At 39.4% G+C, this 23694-nt stretch overlaps 1 protein-coding gene across 1 annotated transcript in view; it reads right to left on the bottom strand.

The window, feature by feature from the left end:
- The window catches only part of LOC121330574 (dynein heavy chain 3, axonemal-like), a 51560-nt gene that overhangs the window by 4873 nt on the left and 22993 nt on the right, over positions 1-23694 (bottom strand). Inside the window, exons 23-54 of the mRNA XM_041277184.1 lie at positions 23067-23203; positions 22403-22604; positions 22085-22177; positions 21869-21979; positions 21332-21446; positions 20631-20829; positions 20144-20252; positions 19508-19621; positions 18642-18818; positions 18462-18553; positions 18053-18272; positions 15860-15994; positions 13784-13895; positions 13026-13267; positions 12438-12538; positions 12242-12347; positions 11124-11253; positions 10418-10654; positions 10063-10166; positions 9584-9878; positions 9272-9451; positions 8871-8994; positions 8623-8779; positions 7953-8096; positions 7071-7737; positions 6529-6694; positions 6180-6396; positions 5705-5887; positions 3739-3937; positions 1064-3205; positions 625-850; positions 259-503 (exon numbers count right to left, since the gene is read on the bottom strand). Coding sequence (XP_041133118.1) covers positions 259-503; positions 625-850; positions 1064-3205; positions 3739-3937; positions 5705-5887; positions 6180-6396; positions 6529-6694; positions 7071-7737; positions 7953-8096; positions 8623-8779; positions 8871-8994; positions 9272-9451; positions 9584-9878; positions 10063-10166; positions 10418-10654; positions 11124-11253; positions 12242-12347; positions 12438-12538; positions 13026-13267; positions 13784-13895; positions 15860-15994; positions 18053-18272; positions 18462-18553; positions 18642-18818; positions 19508-19621; positions 20144-20252; positions 20631-20829; positions 21332-21446; positions 21869-21979; positions 22085-22177; positions 22403-22604; positions 23067-23203 — 7681 coding nt within the window. The remainder of the gene's footprint in view (positions 1-258; positions 504-624; positions 851-1063; positions 3206-3738; positions 3938-5704; positions 5888-6179; positions 6397-6528; positions 6695-7070; positions 7738-7952; positions 8097-8622; positions 8780-8870; positions 8995-9271; positions 9452-9583; positions 9879-10062; positions 10167-10417; positions 10655-11123; positions 11254-12241; positions 12348-12437; positions 12539-13025; positions 13268-13783; positions 13896-15859; positions 15995-18052; positions 18273-18461; positions 18554-18641; positions 18819-19507; positions 19622-20143; positions 20253-20630; positions 20830-21331; positions 21447-21868; positions 21980-22084; positions 22178-22402; positions 22605-23066; positions 23204-23694) is intronic.

Here is a 23694-nt window from a genome sequence, read left to right as displayed (position 1 = left end):
CATGCACATGATTGTGTGTAGTAGTGTGTGATCGCTAATGAAAGGTCAAGCAGGGTGTTTGTTTTACTTTGCTTTACCTACAGATGCAGAACCCCCTTGTGTGTAGTATGGTTTGGTAAACGGCAAACATCCAGAATATACCTTGACTATCTTGCGAGATTAGGCTGGAATTTTATGTGGATTTTTTACAAGCACAGCAAAGTTAAGGCTAAACTGTTAATGAAATTATATTGATGCAAACTACAGGGAGACGCTTACCCAAGGGCCCAAAGTTCCTTCTCTCTTGGACAAGAGCATGGAAAAAGCACAGCCCTAAAAGCAGTTTCTGCCAGACCTGCTGCTTCTCGCAGCTGTTGAAGAAAGCAGGGTCTGATATAGGGTCATTGAGGTATGAGCGCAGCAGGTTGGATCTTAACCCTTTAGGGGGCTCGTTGGTCATCTTCACCCCGTTCTGGAGAATGCTGACCGGGAACTTGTCCGAAGGGTAGCTTGTCAGCCACAGCCTGGGGAAGAATGAAGGACAGAATACTGACAAGTTGTAAACAGAAGCTTATGTACAGCTCGATTTTAAGGGCTGAATCCTGAACTGTATGATTCTCCCCAACTCAGCGAGAATGTCTTTACCTGAACTCTGGGTTGGTGTTCTCTGGTGTGATGATCTCCTCACATATCTTCTCTAAAGCAGGCATCCAGCTGGTGGCCAGATGGCAGTTTTGCAACACAACCCAGGTGCCAGCTTTAAATGCAATTTCAATCATTTGAGCTGCAATAGGGCCCTGCCCCTGACCCAGGGAGATAGTCTGGATCTTAGTACTTCCCATCCCCAGGTCATCAGCGAACTTTAGCAAACCTAGGAACATTGCAGAGGTTCGAGAAAAGAAAGTGACCTACTGTATTTCAATATCAAAACTTGCTGGTTTGTTAACATGCCACACTCACTGAAGTTCTAACATTTTTATTATTGATTGGCTTTTTATTTCACCCTATGCACAAGGTTGATGGTAAATAGTGAGATCAGTATTTTAATATGACTAATTACCTCTAGGAATATATGACACATTACCTGCCATTGGATCTGCTCCAGGGGAAAGCACAAATATGAGTGGGGCACAGCAGTTGGAGTCGTTATAACTTCCTACCAAGTCAAATGTTGGTGGTTCAATATACGTCTTCCCCATATTATCTGTGATAAACTCTTGTACTGCTGGAATAATCTTATCAGGTCTGAAACACCGCAATACCACCATGCGCTCCATTCCTTTCAGAATAATCCATTCATCTGGGAATTTCTCCTCGTGGGGTCTGGCAGAGTCATAGATCTTTTTCCACTTGGGAATGTTGGACCTGACATGCTCCATCAGACCATGAAGACTTTCTATGCTGGATGCCCGCACAATTTCAGACCATGATTTTTCTGACAGCCAATCAGGGGCTGGGTTGGGGTGAGGGTTCTCCAGGGCAATGCCTCCTGTTAGGAGGAAATGCCACAGCTGATCGTTTACGTTCCCTTTTCCTGTCATGATCCCAATGGTGAGCAGAAGGGAGAAGAGCAGCTTATCCTTCTCAAAGAGAGAGCGGCACACGTTATTGTATATGCTGTTTGTGGAATGAGCAATGATGTTATTAATCCGCTTCAGCAGGATCTCGCTGGTTTTACTGTTTGCAATGGATTGGGTGTAAAGGTTAATAAACCAGGTTAAGGAATACTGGTACATTGGCTCAATATTGGCCAGTTCGGAAATGCAGAAGAAAATAACTGAGGAGTGGACAGCAACAGGTCTGTAGCCAAAGCGGGTCTCATCAATCTGTTTCTCAGTGGCAGACGCAATCAGCTGCTTCTCTGAAATCTCCTCGGACAGCACTTTGGAAGAAGACAAGACTTTGATGGCTGTCTCATCTTCCAGGATGTTTCCTTGGGAGCAAGACAGGACCTCCAGGATTTTGTCCTCAATTTCCTTCAGCTGTTTCTTATTGGCGGCACTCTCTATAATCAGTTTGTTCTTCTTTTCTTCTAGCTCAGGTTTTTCCTTGGCAGCTACGATTCCTAGCAATTGGTCCTCAAGCCCCAAGGGGGTAATCATGAAGTTCAATAAGCAAACCTTTACAGCAACTTCGGGTAGGTAGTGTGGGTTTCTCAAGCGGGTAGTGATGTAGAACCTAAAGTCTTTGGAGTATTCAATAATGTTCTCACCTAACCTAATGTACTCTACTCCTTGCTGTTTAAATGTCTGCTTCAAAAGCACGGGCTCTAGCACTGCATCCAGCTCTTCCCTGATGTTCTCCAGTAGGACGGGGGTACCGAACTGTAAGGCATTTTCCATGGTTCTCACATAATTGGCATCGGACAACTTGATAACAGAAAACTTATTTGATTTCTCCATGTTTTTGATCCACTTGTTAGCCTGGCCCTGGGGATCAATCATTAGGGGCCACCGTCTGGAGTTGGACACGATGATCCCATTGTCGATGGAGAAAGAGTCGACTGGGAGACCTGCGATCTGCCAAGCTCGTATCTTCACAGGGTCCCCTAAGGTGTTGCTCAGGGTAAACTCATCTGAACATGGGACTTTCTTTTGCTTGCAAAGGATATGCCACTGCTTCTGGCACTCCAAACGGTAATCAACGGTGAAGGCTCCCAAGTAAGCCACCATCCCAGAAGACAAAAGAACATCTCCTGTGAGATTGGTGTACTTTATCCCCAACAGTCGGGCAGCTTCTATCCACCTATCCTTCTCACCGCCCAGACCACCTATTAACTTCTCAGCCCTGACAAGCTTCTGGGAGCAGAGGTCTATGTTATTTTCCAGGTAATTTTTCTTGTTGTTCATGATTTCGAATTCATCGTTCAGTGCCTGGAGGCGGTCTTCTACTTCCTTTAGCTCTGCTCGTTTGATTTTCAGTTTCTCCATCTGAATCGAAAGCTCTGCCTCTGCCTCTTTGAGGCGCTCACGTTTTGGGGCCACGACCTTGGCCACTCGCTCATACACCTCCATGGCGCGCACCCACTTGCAGAGCCCTTCGCAGGCAGATGACACATTCTTGATTACTGATGGATGGAACTCTGGATTGTCAATGAACTTCTCCCGTATCTTCTTAATGTTGGCTGCCGGGATGTTGTCTTTGTCGAATGCCTTAAGGTTGTCAAGGAATTTCATGTCGCTCAGGAGCTTTTTAGAAGAGCCCCAGAAGTCCTCAATCATTTTACCTAGAATTGGGGAATAGAATAAGAATCATCAATATACTGGTTACAATATACTGGTTACTGGTACAATATTAGGTTTGTTATTTCGTTTCAAGATCGCTGCTCAGTCCAATGAGAAGTGAAGCAGAATCAAAAGTGAATCACACTTGCTTAGTATATACTGCAAAGTGAACTAGAAGTAGGGCTTTTTATGGTTAGTGTCACATGTTTCAAATGTGTAAGAGTTTGAATGATAAACAATTATAATAATGATGGTAATGGTGATTAATAATAATAATGGTATTTTATAAGCAGGTGCACTTCTTGACATATGTGCCCCCTCCATCCTAAAACCTCGATTTACCTGTACTACCGTTTCAAGTTTGACAGCATAATTATAAGCTTTAACAAGAAAAGGGAAAACTTTTTTGAGGACGAACAAAACAACTGGGATATACCTTCACTGTCATGCAAGAATAGTTGTAGGATATAAAACTATAATTTTTAAGACAGCCTATATTTTAATATGAAAAGCAGTGACTCCTGGAACATCCTACCTGAACCCCCTGGGTCTGGTTTCCTTTCTGGTTTAATTCCTTTCATAACACAGATACTCTCCGTGACCAGCTTGACAAGGCCAGGGGGGTTCTGCATGGACTTCACCACAGTGATGTCAGCGGGTTTCAGGGTATCCAAAGCTGAGAGAGCAGCCTCTAGTGCTGGCATTGCTTCAGCCAGGTCCCCCTCACATTCATCCTGTAGGGAAAAGTAAGAATGTAATGAAGTGCATCACTTTGCATTCCGTATACTCTTTTAATAACCTACCTCTGATTAGGTGCTATACTGAATATGTAATGTTCCGCGTTTCCGGTTTATTCCGAGCTTTACCAAAAAATTACAGGATTTTTTTTTTTTTTCTTAACTGGACGTCAATTTTTATTGATTTGCACGATTTTTGTCTATTATTTAATATTACCCTGGTACTATTTTCTAGGAAATGCACAATATTTTGATTAAAATGCTGTTTTATTTTGACCCCGACATTGTAATAAGCAGCCCTACACTGTATCCTAGGATACAGCCGACGTTTAGACGTCAGAGGATCAAATAACATTCAACTGTGGTTCTCTGTGACTTCACAAACACACTATCACCTGATTATGTTGGCCAATCAAAATCTAATTATTGTGGCAATTGCTGGGTGTAGTAACTACTAGCTTGACCAAAAACTAAATTGAAATACTTACACGAAAATGTAATATTTTTAGTGGATGAGGAAAGGGGAGAAAACATAAATCAGTTTATGAACATTCAAATTACAATTACAAAGAAAATTAATGTTTCAAAGTATACAAAAAGCAAAAATAGCAGAAGCGGGTCAGATGAGGCAGAGGATATATAGTGCTGCAAATACTGCTGCATTGAGGTACATAAGTTCGCTCTGACAATAAAAGAACATACTGAAAAATAAGCGACACAGTAAACTAAAACAAAAAAGCGAACCGAGAGACAAGAAATCCATTTATGCTGCTTTTACACACGTTATAATAAAACAGAGCGCAGAATGACTGTGTTAATGAGTTTGCCAGAGCGCTGTGCTTTGCAGGACAGCCACTGTTTATTACAGAGGTATGTATCAGCCTCTTCATGCAACAGTACAGTCTGTCCATCAGCTAAAACACTGCCTAACGCAGACAATCTGAATCGTAAATATTTGACAGAAAATGGTGATGCTTTAGTTGGTAGACTTACATGGAACGCATTGATGGAAATGTCCAGTGTGACTTTTGATGCATCTTCCGATGGCTTGCACCACTCAGTTCTGTCAATTTTATTTTATTTTTATGATTTCAAGGCGAATAAACCCGACTTACTTTGTGCTGATGTCATGTTCATACCTTCTGCAGATGCTGTTTCCGTCAGCACAGCGATTGCCCAAACGTTAACTAGTTAACTTGGGAAAATGTGGCACAGATTGTTTAATGTCCCTGGCATGTCTGATAAAGAGCAATCAGAAACCAGAACTGCTACACATCACATTCCACATGTAAAGTGTGTATACTGAGATTTTTTTCCCCACCCAATTGTTACGGCTGTTTCAATTAAAAAATATTTTTTTACCGCTCTTATCCCGATTTTAATACATGTAAATAAACTCCCGGAAATTTGTTTTAAAGATAAAAACTGAAAACGCGGAGCACTATGAATATGTTATACAGACATTCAGGAAATGCAATTATTTTGATCTTGGGTTCCCCCGTCCATCAGGTGACTGCAACCCAATCACAATTAAACATATTGCTAGAAGAAAGAATAACTAGAGAAAAGAAATATAAAAAGAAATATAACTAGAAGAAAGAATTCTGAGGTAAGCCTTATACTAAGTACAAGTTCTAATGTTTTTGATCCCTGTTCCTTTCTTTAGATTATCTCAAAACCCAGAACTAGTGTTCATTACTTCTTAATAAGGCATCAGTAAATAAAAGGCATACAATAACATTGTAAAGGGAAAAAGGGGTGTACCTTGATAGCTTTTGCTGCAGCAGTGGCCTCGTTAGCCACCTTCTCGTCAGCCGATACCAACTCTTTCTTTGCATCCACCTGTACTGTTTCCTGTTCAATCTTAATCATCATCTTCTCAGTCTCAGCCGAGGTCTTAATTAGCTCAGGCTGCAGGGCAGTAAGCTCTTTTTGCATCACAGAGACCTAAAGGGGAGATTAAGAAAGTAACAGCTATTTGAAAATCCTGTTTTAAAAATCATACAGAACTACCTTTACAAGTGACACAGTTATTCTCCCGAGTTTGAAAATCCTTACTTCCAATCCAGATTTCAATGAATGTTTTTGTGTTAGTAATTGTCCAGCAAATCCTACAGATGCTTTCTGGAATAAGGTTTGGTGACTCTCAAAACTCATAAGAGGAGTTTTAAGAGGGGCATCAACAACCTGACAGAAGCAGCTTTGTATGTTCACTTGAATGAGAAGTAAATGTGCCCACCTGTGAAGCAGCAAAGTGCAGTTTCTCAAGGCCAACAATGTAGCGGTTTCTCATCATGTCAACCTCCTGTCTCTTGCTGTTGAGCAAGGCTTTAAATGTCAGGATTAGCTCCAGGTAGGAAGTTGGCGTCACGTAATTGTGTCTCCGGAGCGTCGAAAAGTACTTCTCTGAGAGCACCTGCACACTTTCTTGGAAGTATTTACACACTGCGACAACCCTGTGAGAAATTACAGACAGCAAACAAAGTAGGTATGAGGACAATGGAATATAATGAAGCATCGTGGTTCCTTGGGTAAGTAGAAAACCAAGAAAATATGGAAAGCTTAATCAGATAACAATTCACACTTACTCTTTCCTGATTCCATCCTCTAGTTCTACTTCTTCCAGGAACTTGTTAGCCACCATTTCCAGAGCGTCAGTGGGCCAAGCCTGGAACCAGTCGATGGTGCAGCAGTTTATCAATGAGGGGAACATACGCAACCGGTTCCGAAATGCATCTCCGATGGGGCTCATAGCTGTGCCATGGAAAAAGCAAGCAGTGCTAAATGTTAAAAATGTTACTGCTTATAAATTACATCTCCAAGCTTCATTATAGTCCAGGATGAAAAAAAAATAAAATAAATTACCAAATAATTGTTTTTAAACTTTATATTCTAAGGAAACCATTTTACAGTAAAGACAAGAAGAAAATATATTCTGCACTATAAAAAGAGTATTAGAGGTGGAAATAATACATATAAGTTGTGGTGTGGTGGTGGTTTTAACCCAGTTGCATGACATTTCAGTGGTTAGTTTGGAGTTGAAGCCTGTACTGTATTACGCATCACACATCTTTTCTTGAACAGGTGCATACATTACATGAATTCGAAGTTCAGAGGATGGAGTTCATACCTAGTACGATATGCAGGTTGGCTTTCACCCTGTCGATGAAGAAGTTGTACATAGCGAGGGCAGTGGAGTCTATCTTCTTGCCTTCCATCCTGGCCACCCCCTGCATTTTCTCAATGATCTCAGCCCGCTCGTCGGCAGGGAAGATGTTGGGTACATCGCCCGTGTTCAGCAGCATGTTGATGTCCTCCACGAACGCCTCGTCTTTGATCTGGTTGTCGCCGAACAGGAAGACTGTGTTCTTGCCAGCGGCCCCGGCCTTAAGCATCACCTTCTTGAGGTCCTCCCTCCACTCGGAGGTGGTGTAGTTTTTGGTGATCTCGATCTGGAAAAGATCGAAGTTGTTGATGAAGGTGGCCAGCTTGGTGGCGCTCCGCCGCCCCGATCCGCCGATGCCCACGAGCAGCAAGTGCCCGTTGTCCTGCTTCAGCACGCGGCAGATTCGGGAGCTGTGCTCGATGGCGAATTTGAACATGACCAGGGACATGGGCGCCTTGCTGACATTGTTGTACTCATCCAGGTAGTACTCCATCACCCTGGTCAGCTGCTTCACGTCGGTGATCTCGTCATAGGCCTTCACGTCGGAGTCCGGCTTAAAGTAGTCCCCGAAGAACAGGCTGCGGATGTTCTCATCGCTCACCTTCCCTGATGGTGTCAGGTGGCTCAGCAACTGATTAAAAAATATTGTAAAAATTATTATTATTATTATTATGCAATTACCTTAAGTATTCACTGATTTGCTGTGGATTTACCTATTCACTAGTTATATACTGCATACAGTTTATTTACTTTGTTACATATTGGTTTCATAAGCAAAGATACAAGCTTCTGAATAAGGCAGGTAAATGTAATGCCATCATACCTCCTAAAGTGACTGTACATTACCTTATCCACACTTTGTTTGAAATGACTTGACGTCCTCTCCTTGACAATGTTAAAGAAAGTGAGTCTGTCGTCGCCATCAATCAGCCGGTCATAGAAAACTCGGTACACTTCATGAATCCAGAGCCTGATGAGCTTGTCTCCTTCCTAACAAACAGAGAGACCACATTGGGCTTTTAGGTCCTTATAAAATGTACTGAAAAGTACTGAAAGCATGGTAAAGCAGAGAGAGGTTTATTATAAAGCATATTAAAAAACATGGCAAACCACGATAAACTTTTGGTGATGCACAGTAACCATGTGAAAGGCATGATAAAACTGCTAAATTACTATGAAAATGTTCCACTGTTAACTTTTATAAATACTGCACAGGGCTCTGGAGCGCACTAAGATGTCTAATATGGGCGTCAGGATTACTGGAGATGTAATGATTTTTAGTAGAGGCCTTCAATAAAGGTATGTCAAAGTCAGCCTGGTTATTTAATTTATTAAGGAATTAATGAGTTGCTGCTACAGTATAATAGCTTGTTGTAAAAATGTCACGTCACCACACAATTCTGCTCTGAAAGGACTATAAAAGTCACCATCACATTGCTGCAGTATTTGTTCATGTTATTTGTATACGTCTTCATAAATCATTCATTTTTTCTTTGCAAAAAAATCTGTTGCCTGCCTGTAGGTGAGTGTTTGGGCAAAGTAGGACTCCTCGGATCACGCGGGAGAAGTCTCGCAGATTGAAGATGTAGTGGGATTTGGAAGGGGTGGGAAGGAAGTTTTCCATAGCCGCTGCGTAGACAGCCATGGTCGCCTGCACCATAATCTTACCCAGTCTGAAATACAGCACAGTTCATCACTTACTCATTTTCCTGTCTAGAAGGTCAGTGTAAAAATTATATAAAAAATATATTAATATACGATTACCTCGAAAACGAGGCATCAAATCCCTTGCTGAAATGCCAGTCGACAATGGAAGTAAAAATCTTACTCAGGGTTTCATCGTTGAACGAGTCAATAGAGATAATGTTCAAGTGACGGGTGAAACGACCTGCGTTAAAAACAAAATAGCTCTGTATTCTTAAGAATATTGCGGTTTCATTCTTTTAACATGTCTTAAATGTTTAAATTTGATTTTGAAGTTATATTAATCCATTCAGTACATTCATAGTTTGAGTTTTTAGATATCTACTGTGGCAAACACTGCCATTACTTTGTTAGGTCCCAATTTAAATTGTGAAATGACATTTGAAAACCCTTAAGTGAAACACAAGGCTCTAACAAAGTCTTCATGCACATTGGTGCGTGCATGCTGCACTGTTCTGTACCTGTAATGTCATTCCTTCCTCCACCAGGTGGCCCCATAGCAGACATAAACAAGACATCCACAATATTCATCCTGGATGTGTCTTTTCTGTCATACCAGTGGGTGTGATCGATCCACTGTCTGAGCAGTTCAATAGGGGGCTGTGCTCCATACACTTCTTTCGCAGGCATGTTTAGATCATCTACAAAAAAATAAAAATAAATGATGATTAAAATTGTGCTAAAGGAAATGAACATATAGAGTAAAAACTTGGAAAACAGTACAATTTTTAACTATTTGTAAGGTTCCCTAATAATCAGTCCATTGTCCTCACCCACGTACACCACTGTCTTCTTTCCCACAGGAGGACCGAACATCCCCTTCCGTCTGCGGTCGAGTTTGGCCATGATAATGTCCTGGGTCTGATTGGCGGAGGTCCTGGCTGAGAAGTTGATGCAGTTGGGAGTGTACTTTTCCTTGGGCAGATGGACCAGGAAGTTGTTATTAATGGCTGATTTCCCTGTGCCCGTGGGACCCACAAACAGCATGGGCACCTCATGAGCAAGGTAAGTCTTTAAGAAGAAGCTTTGACGAGCCGTCTCCATGGTCGGAATGATGAGATCAGAGACCTTTGAGAGGCAAAAACTAGTTACATAAATTATTATTGTAATAGGTTTGGTTATCAATAGATGTTACTAGGGACTTTTCAGCACGCAATAGCTCATCAAGTCCAAGATATCTGGTAACACTACAAGAAACTAAATTAACTTAGGGTTGTGATAGATTAATGGGGAGCCTCAGAGCAATGATTACCTTTGCACCAGCAGTGATGGTAGCCTCTTCTTTTGTGATGTAGTCAGTCCAGGTGTTCCACTGCCCAGATGCTTGCTTGTGGAAGTAATACTCATATATGGTCCCTGTTGATTTTTTAAGAAGGCTTTATTTTAGGCTAATTCTTACTTTTATTTTGAATATTAATACTACTCCCACAATATATGTATTCTGTACACATTACTCATTATTTTAATAATCTATAAACATTTCAATTAGAAAACTGAGTTGAACACATATAAAGATGATACACTAAAATAAATGTGTCAATGGCTGGGAAACTTGCAAGCTCATTACTACTATCTGTCACCCATTACTTGCTATATGAAAGAATGACCTCGTTCTGGAAAGACGTTGTTTTTAGTAAGCTTGACACTCTTTGGGCGCGGGTTCTTGTCGTCCATGCCCATGATCACGTTGCGGTAGAACATGTCGAACTTTTTCCTGCCGTCCCCGTTGATGGTGCCACCAATGGTCCAGACCACAGCGAAGAGGAAGAGCCCCTGCAGCCACAGGGTGATCTGCTGGCAGGACATCGGCTCCTTTCCATCCTTTCCAGAATCGGCAACCTCATCTGAAAACAGACAGTGAAAGCTGCCTTTTATCTTTTATCTTTAACAGTTGAAAATCGTTGCAATACAAATGATAACTAATGAATACTGCTCCCAGGAGAAAAGTATTTTAACTCTACCATACTTTTTATTTCCTTCAGCCCTTTTGTAATTCATCGGTATTCACCATGCTCAGTACCCCCCAAGCCAATAACATTAATTCAGCACAGGCAGGTAATTAAATGCTTAAATAAGCCCTGAAAACCACCAAGGTCCCTTATCCTAACATTTGGGTCATGTTTTTGGACAATAGGTTTTTATTTTGTAAAAGGCTATGGGGGCAGCTTTTGGGCTGGGTTGATCACACATGCTATATAAACCACTGTTGAGCAGCCTTGCGAAGCTCAACTCCCAATAGAAAGGATTTCCACAGGGCAAAGCTCCCTCTGTTAGTCCAGGCACATGGGGTGGCTGTAAAAAGTTACTACCTACCCAAGAGACAGGTGTACAGTCTCATCATGCTGTAAGCCAGGTGAATAGGGGAGGTCTGCACCAGGAATTTGCATTCGTGACGAATAAACTCAAGACTGGGCTGCACCAGCCAGTTAAACATGTCACTGATCTGCAATCACGAGAATAAGAGAAGTATGTTACTACACGCTTTGCAGATTTCACTGAGCTGTTTGATTTGACTGTAGGCATTAGGGATCCAATCGTAATCTAATGGCGTCACAAACACGGATTCATGAGACAGCATTCTGTAGTACAGCATACAGTGGTCAATATTGTAAGTCAGCTGAATTATGTGTATGCGCTAGGATGAAAGCAAGCCATAATTATCAAACTGGAGTAAACATTATGACCCATGAGGTTTAGGGTTCCAATTCCATCAAATGACACGGTCAATAGAAAATCTACAGGTGAGAAAAATTATTTCCTAGTATATTTCTAGTGAAACGAGCACAAAAACACTAATTAATAAGTAAAAACAATAGATATGAGTAGGAGTATCATCATTCATATGAAAATAATGATCTTAGCTAAATTTATTATTTCAGTTACTGGCATTTGTAAATTATATGAATACTGGTTATCTAAATGTAGTTGTTACCATCACAAGTTGCCTATACAATATGTTTAATCTGCCTAAACAAGTGAAAATGAACCTACAATAAAAGCAGCTTTTTCATAGCCTGAGAAGATTTCTGAACAAGAAAATTCAGGGGTTTTATTGTGTGTAACCTTCTTACTTATTATCCCGAATCCCACTGCATCTCCTCGGTGACATTACAAGATGTTTTGTTGAGCAGTAATCAACTCAGATTACAATCTCCCTTCAACGCAGGGTTAATAGAAATCTGCTGGGTTCAGGTCTCTGGGTTTTTTTTTTACTCTACTGAATAATCCCGGTGTTAATGCCTTTTTCTAACAAAGCGCATACATGTGCTCTGTTAATACGCAGATGATAGGAAAACCTGCTTGAATGAATCTTTTATTGCAATTAGCCTGAGCAGGCACATGGGTCTGTGGCAGACTCCTGTCCACTTACTGACCATGCACAATCCTCATTAGTTTATAAGATCTGCCACGTGTCTCAATTCTCTGCTCACCAGTTCTCTATGCTCATCACTAAGAGTCTGTGGAAGCGTATCCATGTAGGAATCTCTTAGTGGGCTCCAGCCCAGCTGATGAGGCTCCATGTAGATCATACCACACCTGAACAGAGATCGAAACATAACATCTTTCAGATCTGTGCACACCAACCCGCCTGATCTTGTTTATGATTCATTATTCTGGAGAGCCTACCTGCTCACAGTTGCAGGAGAAGCCTGCTCCAGATCTGCCGGTTCAAATATCAGGCTCATCTTTGCACTCATTTGGATGATCTCTCCACTCATTAAGCACAGCTAAAAAGACAACAGCCAGAGAGCGGCTCTTACAACAGCATGGGTCACCTTAGCCATGTCTATTGCAACAGAAATGTAATCTTTGCTAAGGAAATGTATGAGCTGAAGCAGCCTTTGTGTAGGTTCTGACATCTAAAACTATTTTATCATGTTTATTTATTTCTTTGGTGTCACTGTGTCACAGCACATATTTCTTTCTGAACCTCTAAACATACCTGTGGTTTATATTCTTAATGATTTTTATCACCAACAAAAAAATCTACCCTCTTTCACTGGCATCGATGCTTTGGCTTTATTTATATTGTACTGGTTTTTTAAAGTTCTCTGATTCACTTAAGGAATATGGCTGGTATAGCCTTATTATGCATCAGTTTCAAATTACTGTTATTAGAATTTGTACCAGACAGGTGTGACTATAAGACTAAAAGACAAAGCTACTACTAAACTAACTAATGTACGATGAGTTCAGCTTTCAAACTCTCAATACCTTCTTATTGTCATCCAGCACAGTATTCATATTTTCGATCCACACAGCATCCACAGGCCCATCGAAAACGATCCACTGCCTGTCTTCAGAGGTGGAGCAGGCTTGGTCACGGAAGGTGGTTGCAAGAACCCCATCTGCCCACTCGTGGCTGACCGGGTCAAAGCAGCCGTACAGCTGACCCATGGTGATGGCCTTGGGGTTGATAATTCTGTATTCCACTGCACACTCATCCATGAGCTTGGCTAGAATGCATTAAAATAAATAAATTATACACAGTCTCATGAGTGTGTATATATATATATATATATATATATATATATATATATATATATATATATATATATATATATATATATATATATATATATACACACACACACACACACACACACACACACACACATTATATATAGGTATAGATGACACTGTGTGTGTGTGTGTGTGTGTGTGTGTGTGTGTGTGTGTGTGTGTGTATATATATATATATATATGTAAAATACAATGTTATTAGTTCTTTAGATTAGGTTTAATACATTCTGAAAAATCTTAATGTTAGCATTGTATAGCCTTCTTAAACAATTGCCCCACTACCATGATAAACATTTTAGATGCTGTGTAACAGTGTCTTCTGCGTAACTTATTGTGCTTGTTCAAAATGTATGGTCAATGTGTACATGAAGGTATAATTCTCAATATCTTTATGGGGTGTGAAATCTGGCGTGAGATAAAGGTTGATAATATAACGTGATGCTATTTACCTGCATAAATATCACTCAGGGCTCCAGCTAATACTTTATAAGCGCAGGTTTTTCCACCCAAGGGATCGCCGACAATCATGAATCCGTGACGTACCAGCATCATCTCATAGATCTAATTGGGTCCAAAACAGTACTGGCTAAAGTTGAAGTTACATAGCATCCTGATTACACCCCTTAGCTCACTTCAAATCTAGCATTTCTCATAGACATTTGACCTACATGGGGCAGCTATGAGCTTTGAAGTTCCATGGGGAAGGAGCTGTAGAAATGCAATGGCAGCAAAAATATATTTTACACTAAAATTAAGAACATAAGAACATAAGAAAGTTTACAAACGAGAGGAGGCCATTTGGCCCATCTTGTTCGTTTGGTTGGTAGCTTATTGATCCCAGAATCTCATCAAGCAGCTTCTTGAAGGATCCCAGGGTGTCAGCTTCAACAACATTACTGGGGAGTTGATTCCAGACCCTCACTATTCTCTGTGTAAAAAAGTGCCTCCTATTTTCTGTTCTGAATGCCCCTTTGTCTAATCTCCATTTGTGACCCCTGGTCCTTGTTTCTTTTTTCAGGTCGAAAAAGTCCCTTGGGTCGACATTGTCAATACCTTTTAGAATCTGAATGCTAGGTTGCCGCGTAGTCTTCTTTGTTCAAGACTGAACAGATTTAATTCTTTTAGCCTGTCTGCATATGACATGCCTTTTAAGCACGGAATAATTCTGGTCGCTCTTCTTTGCACTCTTTCTAGAGCAGCAATATCTTTTTTATAGCGAGGTGACCAGAACTGAACACAATATTCAAGATGAGGTCTTACTAATGCATTGTACAGTTTTAACATTACTTCCCTTGATTTAAATTCAACACTTTTCACAATGTATCCGAGCATCTTGTTAGCCTTTTTTATAGCTTCCTCACATTGTCTAGATGAAGTTAGTCTTCAATTAATTTGTTTAAGTTTCTGTGGTGGGAAAATTACATCTTATGTAATTTATGTGCTAACCTCTGAGCTGTGTGTTCATGTGTTTGTTAAACCTGTGTGACTTAGAAAGGGATTATACCAATGCAATAAGTTTGAAAGCTTATTTCTATTAAGTTTAGCTATATGGTCTTTAGCAGTCTAGATGTTTCTCTCTCCTTTTACCCTTCACCTCCATCCTGTTATTGCTAAGTAAAGAGGGTCTAAGGTAGACCGGAAATGTCCATATATAGTCATGCTTTGACTGCAAGAAGCCTACATGACAAGACATTGTCATGGTGCCAGGAGGAAAAAATTAATTATAAGCAGTTACAATATTAGTTATATGATGTATTGTTATTGTATAATTTGATAGGCCACTTTGATGTTATTACTGCTATGACTGTTTAAGCTTTCCATGCTCAGGTTTATTAGAATTAGGTATCATAAAATAATAATGTGTTATTATCAATAGTTGTTTGTGAACATACCTCCTCTTTCTTGTTGAAGGACCGGTGGCCCTTATAAGGGATGGAAAGGTACTGATCACTAGCTAGAAAGAGGAAGTTCTATTTCTCTAGCAACCACAAGCTGCTTCCGTGGCACTTCACAAGACTTACTTTTCATTTTAGGGGGGTTTGCAATTTAAATAAGCTGTTATGATTGGTCTCATCTTAATCTTCTAAGTTGTTGCTATCCACTAATATTGAGTTAAGCTTCTGTGATTGGTTCTCAATAACTGCAGGTTACAAGGTATATATTATGCTTACTGGCTCTATGTAGTCAGAACACAGCTCGATTTTCTAACACCTGCGTGTGTTGAGTGTGCTGGCTCGGGTTTGCAAACTATTAAACTTATTTACTCAAACTTGTTGTCTTGCTGAATCTCTGCCCTGCAGGAAGTTGAGACATAAAACTTCCATCACATTTCACACACAGTTGCTGTGTGCACACGTTCAAAAAGTTTTCAACTTATAAAATGCTTTAGTCCAGCCTTGTAGTGTAGTACCTTCCCCTTGCACTGCTTGACATCTACAGGATAATACTTTTGCAAAGACACAATACACATATATAGCAACACAGCATATATAGATCAAACATAATGATTCGTTATCAACACAAACCTGAACAATCTTTCCAATAAACCATGGCACAGGCTGAAGTTTCATTTTTTTGATATTGTCATCCAGAGCCTGCAGTAAGACTTCATATTCTGGTTTTGGAAGCACTACCCCTGGGAACAGGTCAGAGATAATACCCTGGGGGAGAAAAAGAAGTGACATATTTATTGATGGTGTAGCGTTTTGAGAAGAAAAACCATAAAGATGCAAAACAGCAGTACGTCCCTTGGTAGATCTTTGTATGACCTCCATAAAAAACCCACTGTTTGAGCAACTTCTTTAGATATATTCCTTTTATCAACCATCGACTGTCAACTTTTATCAGTTCAAGAAACAGCATGTTTACAGTGAGGTAGAATTCCAACATTTCTGGATTGACATTCAAATCCCCAGGGTTTTTCAGTTTACCTTTGAAAGAATAAGATTGTAAAGTAAACCGACACGTTACATTCCTACTTTTACTTTGTTTTACCCTTTTTAGAACCTTTTCAGACTTTTTTCTTTATCCAAAAAAATAAAAAATAAACCTAAAAATGTAGGTTATAATCAGAAGTCACACTTCTCATAAATTTGATAGATGACACACATGACAAGCTGTTCTATATGTCCAGCCAGCCATCAGAAAAAAATGGAACATTAAAACATAATAAAGGAATACGCTTTCATTGGCATTCATGGACCTATTCTGGTTCAGACAGTTCATAACAACTGGTACAACTGGTGTACTAAACTGCAATCACTGTTTGATTTCACTATGCTTTATTATAGACACTTGCACTACTTCAGTAGTTAGATTGTTTTAGTAAAACCTAATAGGTGCTGCTTCACACGTCTGACAAACATTTCGATTTTTATGTCTATTTGATGTCTCTGCCAAAAAAGGCAATCAATAGAATCTATGTAAATTATTTTGTCACATCAAGGTATACCCTAGAGGTCCAACAGGGAAGGAGCCAGACGCGGATTGAATGACTGATATAATAATTACTTATGTGAGCTGGTTAGCGTATTATAAACCAGTTAATAAGAGCTCAAGTTTCTAGTCTGTGTCTACTGAATCTATTTAAAATTAGAAGTGTTTTGGAATTAATTTAGTTGAATAATATGGAACATTCCAATTCTTTCTGTGTTAAAAAAGAGAGTTATCTGCCCTGTATTCAGAATGCTCCATTATCCATAATGTAGAGCTGCCCTTTTATAATACAGCTAAAAGAACACCGCTCGTGAAGGAAGTGGAGTGTTCTCTTAGCCAAAGTGTTTTTTAAGAAGGAATTGACCATCAGACACAATATAAATCAATAAATAAATATTTAATATCAACATATGAAATGAACAGAGTAAGAGAAAAACAATAGGCAAGTGTACGTTAATAAACTATAATAATAAAATAACAGACAAACTAATGTTAATAAATTAACTATCAAACTAAATTAACACAGCACCCTTATATATGTTAAAAAATGCAGCAGAAGCTCTATATTAATTAAGAATACCTGTACAGGAGCAATATTTAAGACATGCACAACATTATTTAACAGAATGGTGAAGCAACTCAGCAGAACGGAAAACGGTAAATTGCTCAGCGACTTGTGTCTGATTCAGGTTTTTTTCAGGAGCTCGAAAAATTTCCAACTTTTTGTAGCAAGAGAATCAGCAGCACATTTTGACGTTTGTTTACATGCTATTTTGTAGCAATGAGGTACATCCGTGGAAATCAGAATACAAAACAAGGCAATAATAGTGGTTCTGGAAAGATGTAATAAACCAATCAGTGTCCCTCAAGACCGATGAAGTCTGATGAATAGGTATCAGGTTACAAAACAGTACTGTATCAGTTGTGAACGAATCACTAGCAGTGCCAAAAGGGTGTTCTTTAAAGTTCCTGTTCCTTTAGGCACTATTTGTTTCACCACAAGGGTGTTCTCTTAGGAGAAGTATTCTCTTAGGAGGTGTTCCTATACGTGGAGACTACTATACTGTTGTAGTTGGGAGCCATAGTTAATAGAACGTTGCTATTTGTGTTCCACCTTAAGTATTCTAGTGAAAACACATGACAGGGAAAATGGGAGCTATGGCTATACCATCTTATAACAGGTTCAGCAGAATAAATTATAATGAGGGAACACAAAAAGTAATGAGTATTTAAAAAGTAAAAAAAAAAAAAAAAGCCTTCTCAAGTCCAGCTTTTTTTCTTACCTGAAACAGAGGTACATCTTGAGCCAAGAACTTGGCTAAGTTGACGTCCAGCAGAGCTCTGAGCAGGAGGACACACTCGTTTTCCTGCTGGTACTTCAGTTTGAGGTTCCCCGCTGCCGTCAGGACCGATTTGACAGCACGCATGCCGTAGTCATAGTGGTGCTGGGATGATAGCTGCTCAGAGCAGAGGCGATAGGTGGCCACAATTTTCTGGGCAAGGCTGAGATTGAGAACACAAAATATAAGAAATAACAACGTACAGACAACTGCACACAATAAGAGAGTGCCGTCATTCTATCAAGGAGTTTCATTCAATTATAAAATCTTTTTTTGTTTATCAATTGTACAAAGGCACTTCATTTCATGGGCTTCTTTAGGGAACACTGGGTCTAAATTCTGTATTCTGTACCTTCTTGAGTCAATAAAGCCCATGGAGTACAAGGAAATTTCCCCAATCAGTGCGTAGTCAGGAACCATCATAGCAACAGTGCGGAACAGAGCCTGCAAAATAACAACAAAGATAACAGAGAGCTTCTTTTATGTATCTTCGTGATCGTTAATGAGAGATGGAGCCCATTTCCGATTTTACCTTCAGATTGTCTGGCAACTCTGCCCGTCCTGCATAACCCGGGTTCATGGTGATGAAGACAGAACAAGTTGGGTTCAGCGAAAGTTCTGTTCCCTCAAACATGAACTTCTTCAGATCGCGGATTATGGCTTGTTGGATGCTAAGGATTTGCTGGGCAACTACTGACAGCACTTCAACCTGTGCACGAAACAGTGGCAATGAAGAATAACACAGTGTGCAAATATGTTGAACCTGATTTACTAAGCTTTCACTCCAGTGCGAAATCTAAATAAAAAACAGCAAACTTAGTACGCTGGGCCCAGTATTTGCCAACGTTTCACATAAAAATATTCGAGTGTGCTGAAAAGAATCATTTTGTTTTGTGCAGATATAAACAAGACATACCGGAGAGTCACAGCTTATCAAGAGACCTTGCAGAAAATGGTTTTCACACAGAATACAGGTCACAAAGACTGTAAATGAATCAGGCACTGCATAATATGTGAATAGCTAATACAGCTATGGCCATCAGTTTTGCATTACACCATAGAATTAATTAATTTAGCTTCGTACAGTTGAATGAAACCTGCTGAATAATGTTATGTTAATGTTATGTTAACATAACATATGTTAACATATGTTAACATAATTATATAGCGGTTTCAAAACATTTTTAAAATTATGTCTCTATCCTATAATTCTAGGTAATGCAAAACTTGTAGCCATAACTGTACATTCCACATCATTTTTTTTTTTTTTTTGGTTATGCTGGTAACTAAAAAATAATGGGATATTTTGTTCAGTAACTCAACACAAGACCTCATACCTTCTTTTGCTATCCACACCAATGCAAGCAGCAGATCCATCGTTTCGGCCTGGGTTCTTACCTCAATTCGGTTGAATTCATCAAAGCAGGCCCAGGCTCCAGATTGTGCCAGTCCTTTGAAGAATTTACTCATGGCTTTGTAGTCCAACCCATCGGAGCAGTTGAAGACCACGCACTTCAAACACAGGAAGGATATGTCAATGGAGGGAACCACATTCATTTATAATGTATTGAATAATGTATTTTACTTGAAACAACTGAACAAAATACTATAGTATTATGTATCTCTATAGCACATAAAAAAAACTGAAATGAAAGTGAGGGGACAAGCTAGAATTTTCAACACAGATGACCAAAAGGCAGGAGTAAAGTTTTAATCTTGATTAAAAGCACATTTATATAGCTTAGCAATTAAAACTTTAGGTAAACAGAATTAAAAGATAATCTGCCTGTGAATTGATCTGAAATGATAAAGCCCCTTCACAAAACTCTGTGCAAAGATAAAAAGACAAGGAGTTGCTAAACACATTGCATTGAATTGCTGGTGGTTTTACATTTGACCTTGACTCTAATGTAATTTTTGCACCAGAACACATCACTTACCAGCAAGTATTGGGACCGTATTGGTAGATAGGTTGTTCTGATGCTTGCTGGGTGGTAGAGTGCTATAAATCAGTATACTATACATGACTGGTACCTGCTTGGCGAGAGCTTTAGCCAAGTCCTTAGTGGTCTCAGTCTTCCCAGTCCCCGCAGGGCCCTCGGGAGCCCCTCCTAGATTCAACTTCAAAGCTCCCATCAGTGTTCTGTGCATTCAATTGTAAAACAATTACACATGCAAATAAAAAAAGCATTAAAAGGAAATATTTTGTATATTTATGGGGAGCAAAATATACTTTTGCATACAGGAATTTAAAGTGTCTATTATCATGTCCATGGTGCTTGTGGTGTTATTCATATTCTTGAAGTGATAATGGCATGGCATGCAGCCATATAATCAAATAAAATACTGGTTTAAAGATAAGAAGCTGTGCAGCACATGACAGCCTCAGGTTCTTGTAAAACTAAAAGAATACAAAAAATATCTGTCAGGGGAATGGATATCCAGAAGTAAGCCTATAGAAGCAATGTAAAGGTAAAAACAGATGCAATCATCTAAAAAGTAAAGGAGACGAAACACTCACCTGTAGCACCGGTCAGTAAGTGGGGTGATGACCAGACGGGGGGAGTTTCCCAGGTACTCGTACCCATACTTGACCTCGGTGGTAATTATTTGGACCTTGACGTCGCTGTCCAACCAGTAGTACCTAAGCTGGGAGATCCACTGGAAGTCATTCAGGCTGGAAATCCGATCCTGCGCTAACTTGGCGACCACATCCCTAGCTGGAAGTAAACAGGGAACACAAGTGAGCTGGTGAGTAATCAATCACTTACCAGTATGTTTTTGGATCTTGTACTGCACACTAACTGGATCACTTTGCAGCTAAACAATGACAAATGCAGTGCTTTTTGTCTTTGAATGTTGAGTAACACAGTTGTGCTTAGCTACTGAAGATGCATAATGTACATGCTTAACGTGTTGACTCACTGTGCACGCTTGTAATCTGCAAAAACAATTTTGATTACTGGGATTTAAAATTGCATTTACACTTACTGTGTGTCCCTGCTTGACCAAAGCAAAATTTTAGTAAGTCTTATTTTTAAGAAATTATATGTTGTGGCCTATAGTGCTAAGAATCTGATTAACAATACTCTGCAGGGAATTATGCTCTTTTTATGTAGTTGTACTGTAGTTCTCATGCTTACAATCTTTAGTTCTCACACTCTTACACTCCACTAGTTATTTTGTACATATAGCTGTAGAAAGGCAAAGGAAAATAATTACCATGTACATCAATGACTGTAAGAGCCCCAAGGGTCATACGAGCACCGCCTGGAAGCTTCCCTCGGACTAATTCCACTATTTCACTGATCTGCTCGTTGCTTTTCTTCAAGTAATCCTTTATAATGAAATAAAAACAAACAAAGATGAATACCACAGGATCGCGCATGTGGTAATCAGCATGTGTGTGTTTTTAACTCAAGGGTGAGCGGCCAGGTTTTCAGTTGGTTGAGACTGTGGCAGGTATAGCAGGAACCTGCACAAGCAGTAATCCAGTGGTTTAGCTTTGCTTTGGAAAGAGGTATTCTTTGACTGGTGCATTATTTGTCAGAGGGACAGCAGTAACCCTCAGGGCTGTTAATATATTGCAAAGTGAACAGCAAGGTGGGGCATTTCATCAGTGCCACATGTATGCATTTTATTTTATTTTTGGCAGTACAGGTAACCCCTTGAATCTTTAGTTGAATCACCATTTGAACATACCAATGTCCCGCTACTGCAATCTTACCAAAAAAAGAACAGAAAGCAAAGATAACTGACCAGTAACGTGTTCTGTTGAATAGCTTCTGACACTTCCTTGGTCCAGTAGATTGAGGACACACAGATCACCACCTGTCCTGGCCACTGCAGAACCCATTTCTTACGTGGAAGCTTAAAACATTAAAAAAAATGATTTGCCATGTGAACAGTTAAATTTGAACGTGTGCTAGCTCAACTTTACTTAGCATATCATTAAAACAAATTACTCTAATGTACCTGGACATATCCTTCAGCCCCATCCTGTATGACTTGTCTCACGCTGCTAAGCATCGTTTCTTCCACTTGCTGGAGCCACTTCTCCACCATTCCCTATAGAGATATGTGTTACTAATTAGAGAAAATTGGGCGCCACGTAAAAAACACTTTGCAAAAAAATAAATAAATAAATAAAAACGATCACAACACAGAAATCTTTCCATTTTGATAGGGGTCTTGGTTGCATGTACCATACTGTAATTCTACAAGAAATGTTGGAAGGTTAGACATTTCAGTGTCTAAGAAAATGTAATACTAGTGTACTGTTTGTTAAGGTACCTTTGCTTTAGCTGGGTATATTTTCTTCACAAACTGAACTGTTTCTTTCTCTGAGCTGATCATGCCTGTTATTTCCATGCTGTCAGTGAACTCCAGCTTTGCAATCCCCTCGAAACACTTCTTCAGGTGGGGCTGCACTCTCAGGGGGTCCTTGGTTTCGGACAGAATCTCCAGAAGCTCGTCATTCGATAAGAAAAAGAACCTGAGAAATTCCAGTGCGCGACAGAGGTTACAGAGAGACTGGTATACTAGGATTATCTCTATTGTTCTAAATGGGCAATTCAATGCGATACCCATTCTTCAGGGCCTAAAAACATATCCCTTTAAAATATTTGCAGCATACTGAGAACAAGGTAACTGCCCACAGACTACTACAGTAGCCTCCTATACACTGAATAACATATTATAATCTAAACAGTTGATTTAAGCAAACACATAACCTATAGGTTAACATAGTCTACTGTTATGAAGAATATCTGTATGTGTGTATTGATTTTTTTCTCTTTCTCTCCAACTTAAGGAATATGCGCTTCCCTCTGATACGTGGTTATCGATTGAAGAATTCTTCATTAGATTTTCCAGCTGCACTCTATTCCGTTCAAAACCTGTTTGTTCTAAAATAACGATTCAAATGGATTTTTCATCAGTGTAAAATGTACCATACCTGGGGAAGAAGAGTCTTTTCTTTTCAAGATAAGTGTTCAGCCCTTTTTGAATATCTTCCAAAAGCACGTTGGCTTCTTCCAGCTTTCCAAGCATGTTGGGCTGTGCTGTCGCCACCAACACTCTGGTGTCTTTCACCTAGTACACAATCCAAAATATATTAATGTTGGCTTACAACAGTGACTTAAAAAAAATGTTGTAACATTTGTTATCATACTAGTCCTGTTATGTAATCATGACTGAAGGTATGGGTATGGGTATAAATGTATAGATGTATGAATGTTATATATTTGAAAATATGTTTGTATTACAATTCACGTATTATAATAACATTATATATAATATATATATATTATATATATATATATATATATAATATCTATAGTAATATATAGAATCTATATATATATTAGAGTTAATTATATATATCCACTGAGTGATCTCAATTTTTTATCCAAGCATGACTAAATTCATTATAGTGAATGAGTCTGCATGTTCTGTGAAACAAGGCAAACTCTGTGCTTGGTTTGTACAGAAACTAAAAAAATGTTGTTAACGACGGAAGCAAGCCTTACACATATATTGCATGTGTATGCGCATAGTTAAATTCTGATGTTTTATACTGTATA

The sequence above is a fragment of the Polyodon spathula genome, chromosome 18 (genome assembly GCF_017654505.1).
Source record: "Polyodon spathula isolate WHYD16114869_AA chromosome 18, ASM1765450v1, whole genome shotgun sequence".
Lineage (NCBI taxonomy): Eukaryota > Metazoa > Chordata > Actinopteri > Acipenseriformes > Polyodontidae > Polyodon > Polyodon spathula.
The sequence above is the reverse complement of the archived record's forward strand: the minus strand, read 5'-3'. Positions and strand labels throughout refer to the sequence as shown.